At 40.0% G+C, this 3,417-nt stretch overlaps 1 protein-coding gene across 6 annotated transcripts in view; it reads right to left on the reverse strand.

Annotated features, from left to right (window-relative positions):
- LOC126397831 (NACHT, LRR and PYD domains-containing protein 12-like) overlaps positions 1–2,950 on the reverse strand; it is a 34,063-nt gene extending 31,113 nt beyond the window's left edge. For 2 of the 6 annotated variants that reach the window (XM_050056820.1, XM_050056819.1), the window contains exons 1-2: positions 2,809–2,947; positions 2,140–2,256 (exon numbers count right to left, since the gene is read on the reverse strand). In XM_050056820.1, the coding sequence (XP_049912777.1) occupies positions 2,140–2,240 (101 nt within the window). In that variant the 5' untranslated portion in view covers positions 2,241–2,256; positions 2,809–2,947. Of the gene's footprint in view, positions 1–2,139; positions 2,257–2,808 lie in introns of all 6 variants that reach the window. The other 4 variants (XM_050056822.1, XM_050056821.1, XM_050056823.1 and 1 more) reach the window with 3 other exon arrangements.
- Between the last annotated feature and the right edge of the window lie 467 nt (positions 2,951–3,417).

The raw sequence follows: 3,417 nt of genomic DNA on the forward strand, positions 1-3,417 counted from the left end.
AAGGTTTTTTTTGGGGGAGTTTTTCCTGATCAGCTGTGAGGGTCATAAGGACAGAGGGATGTCGTATGCTGTAAAGCCCTGTGAGGCAAATTGTGATTTGTGATATTGGGCTTTATAAATAAAATTGATTGATTGATTGATTGATTGATTGATGGCTCTCCCTCTCTCTCTCCCCCTTTCACACTTGTCTGTCCTGTCAAATAAAGGCAAAAATGCCCCAAAAAATATCTTAAAAAAAAAAAAAATAGATCTGTCCCTTTGGAACATCTCTGCCCTCATACCTCCATGTGTCCTTTATGATGTCATAGATACAGCCAATAGATGGCACTAGAGGGCGTCCAATGTTTCACAAAACAACAAGGAGGCGACAGTGGAGGAGGTTGTGATATTGTACCTTTAAACGCAGACGTCTCTGAGGTCATTGAAGGGAAATTTCGGTTTATTTCAACCTGTCTCCTATCGTCCTAAATTTGTTTCAAGTGACTAGTGACATAAAAATAATAGTTAGCATGTTAGCCGTTAGCCTAGATACAGCCGGGGCGCATAGTAGCGTCAGACCTGTTAAAACGTAAGTGAATGGGCAACCTTCAAGTGCAACATGATATCCCTGTCTTTCCCCGTCTGACTTCAGTTTCAACCTACATTAGAAAATAAACTGTGAAATATGTATTTAGTCATCAGGGCTGAGAATGTGTCACTGATTTACTGTACTGCCTTTATATCATATAAACACATGGAGTTATTTATATCACTGTGACTGAAGTCTGCTGCTGAATTCAGCTTCATGTTTCACTCACAACAGTTTTTAATAAATCAGAAGTTATGAAAACGTGTAAACTGCGTGGTTAACACAGACGAGCGGAGGATTAACTGGAAACATCACATTTATTCACTTTACATGGAGCTACAGTTAATACTGAGTTATGTGTTAGTGTCTCTTAATAAGTCATCAGAAATCAGAAATCATCTTTAGAAGGAGCAGATATTACCTTAAGCTGCTCGGGACATGTTAACGTTAACTATATTTTAATGGCGTAAGGCAAGCTAATCGTTAGCATGCTAATCGTTAGTGTGCTAATCGTTAGCGATTGCTCGATTGCTTTGAGATTGCTGAGGTTTGATCACATGAGCCTGTTTGAGCTATAACACGTGGTGTGTTGCACATTTTATTTCCTACTTGGAAAAAAGAACAGAGAACTGTAAACAAACTGTAAACAACCTGTAAACAAACTGTAAACAAACTGTTATCATTAGAAATCACCAGTTTTGGTTCAACACCGGAAGCTGCACCCATAATTCACTCAAGTTATCATGGGGGCAGGAATAAGGTGGATAGCTTCAGAAAAAAAAGGAAAAAGGTTAAATGTGTAACCAGTGTTCATTTTATTAGGAACACCTGTACATAGATCCAACAGTTGTTGAACTTAAAGGTGTTTCTGTCATTCAGTCTGTCCTCATTAATAGAAACGGGTTGGACATAATAACAGAAACACCTGTCAGTAACAAGAATAAAGGCTGTGCTTCCGTCTGATACTTTCTGACAGATCACGCTGCATCTTTACCACAAACATCTTTAACTGATGTTCAGACTCCACGTTATCAGCCTGATTACAGCCCGACGCTACATCATAACGTGTCGGCTCAGATCGTGAACAACAACAAGTGTCGTACATGACAATCCATAGTTTTATGCGGTGTAGTGTGTCATAGTAGACGACAACCGACGCCACATCTGGGACGCCTCAAGTAACTTAAGTAACTGAAGTGACAAACGTAGGTCAAGTTAAGTACGTACATGAATTAACTGTCAGTTAAAAAACTCAATGTTGACTTTTGGGTTGACATTTAAATAAAGTTTACAGATGGTTTACAAACCAATTTATTATATTGATTAAATTATAACTATAAGGTTGATCTATCTATAACTCTTTAAATGTACAATTTATTAATGATGTTACCAAGTTTTGTTTCAAACTTTATTGTTCCGTACGAGTAGAAAAGCCAGCAAAGCTAACGATAACTAGGCTAGCGGTTCCTTCTGTGGTCGGCCATGTTGTTAACAATCGGCCATGTTGTTGACAATCGGCCATGTTGTTGACGATCATGTTTAATTGATAAACAAGTCAAAGAGTGTTTTACTGTGTTTGTGACAGATGGCAACTGAAGACTGGACGTGACTCTGTGGACCAGGCTGAAGCTTCCTCTGCTCCCTCCTCTTCCTCAGCACACACGCTCATCATGTGGTCATTAGGCTGTCTGACAAACATGTGAATACATGAACATTAACACATGAGAACACATGAACACATGAACACAGACACATCAACACATCAACACATTAACATTAACACATGAACACAGAAACATTAACACATGAACACATGAACAGTGACACATTAACAAATGACACATTAACATTAATACATGGACACAGAAACATGAACACATGAACACACTAACAAATTAGCATTAATACATGAACACAGGAACATGAACATATTAACATTAGCACATGAACACAGGCATATAAACACATTAATATTAGCACATGAACACATGGACACAGCAACATGAACACATGAACACATGACAGTAGAGCTGCAGTTCTCTAAATGAGTGAATCATTTGAAATATCAGATCAGTGAACAAACAGGAAGTACTTTTCCCTTTAGACATGAACACATGAGAACATGAGGACACAAACAACATGATGCAACAAGGTGATGACATCATGTTAATGAAACCTCCAACCTGAGACTGTGCTGACAGGAATCAGAGGAACAAGAATCATGTGCAGTCATCAGTTACCTTGCTCTTCTTCTTCTTCCTCTTCTTCTTCTTCTGTTTCTGTTTTTTTGTATGCTGCTACAGTTTTATCTCCGTGGTGACCAGATTCAGAGGAAGCAAGTTTTAAAGTGAGAGGAAGTGAATTAGAGTTCAGAGACAGAGAGAGTATGGCAGGAAACAGAGAGTGAACCAGGAAGAGGGAGGGACCAGAGTCCAGAAGGGCGGGTCTACACCATGAAGTGATGATGAGGGAGAGCTGTAGGAGGAAGGCAGTGCTGGAGAGACTCCTTTGAAAGCTGAGCTGCAGCGAAGCTACTCTGTGCCTGAGGACGTCTGCACAGCTGTCAGAATGAAAAGCAAAGGGGGCGGGGCTGGTCACAGAGCGTTCACCTATAGAAACAATGGAGACAGAAGAGAAGTAAACAGCCATCAGTAAATATTAAATCTGACAATAAAGTCTCGTCTCCAGCGTGTCCTCTGTCATGTCATGTCCTTGTGTGTCATCACTTAGCTGGCTGTGTCCAATAATCTGTGTTGTCTTTTGATCTGGACACGTGGGACGGCGGCCCTGTGCTCACACTGGGAGCTCTTACTTCATTAGTTTTGAGATGGTTCGACTGTTCCAATAAA

The sequence above is a fragment of the Epinephelus moara genome, chromosome 11 (genome assembly GCF_006386435.1).
Source record: "Epinephelus moara isolate mb chromosome 11, YSFRI_EMoa_1.0, whole genome shotgun sequence".
Classification (NCBI taxonomy): Eukaryota; Metazoa; Chordata; class Actinopteri; order Perciformes; family Serranidae; genus Epinephelus; species Epinephelus moara.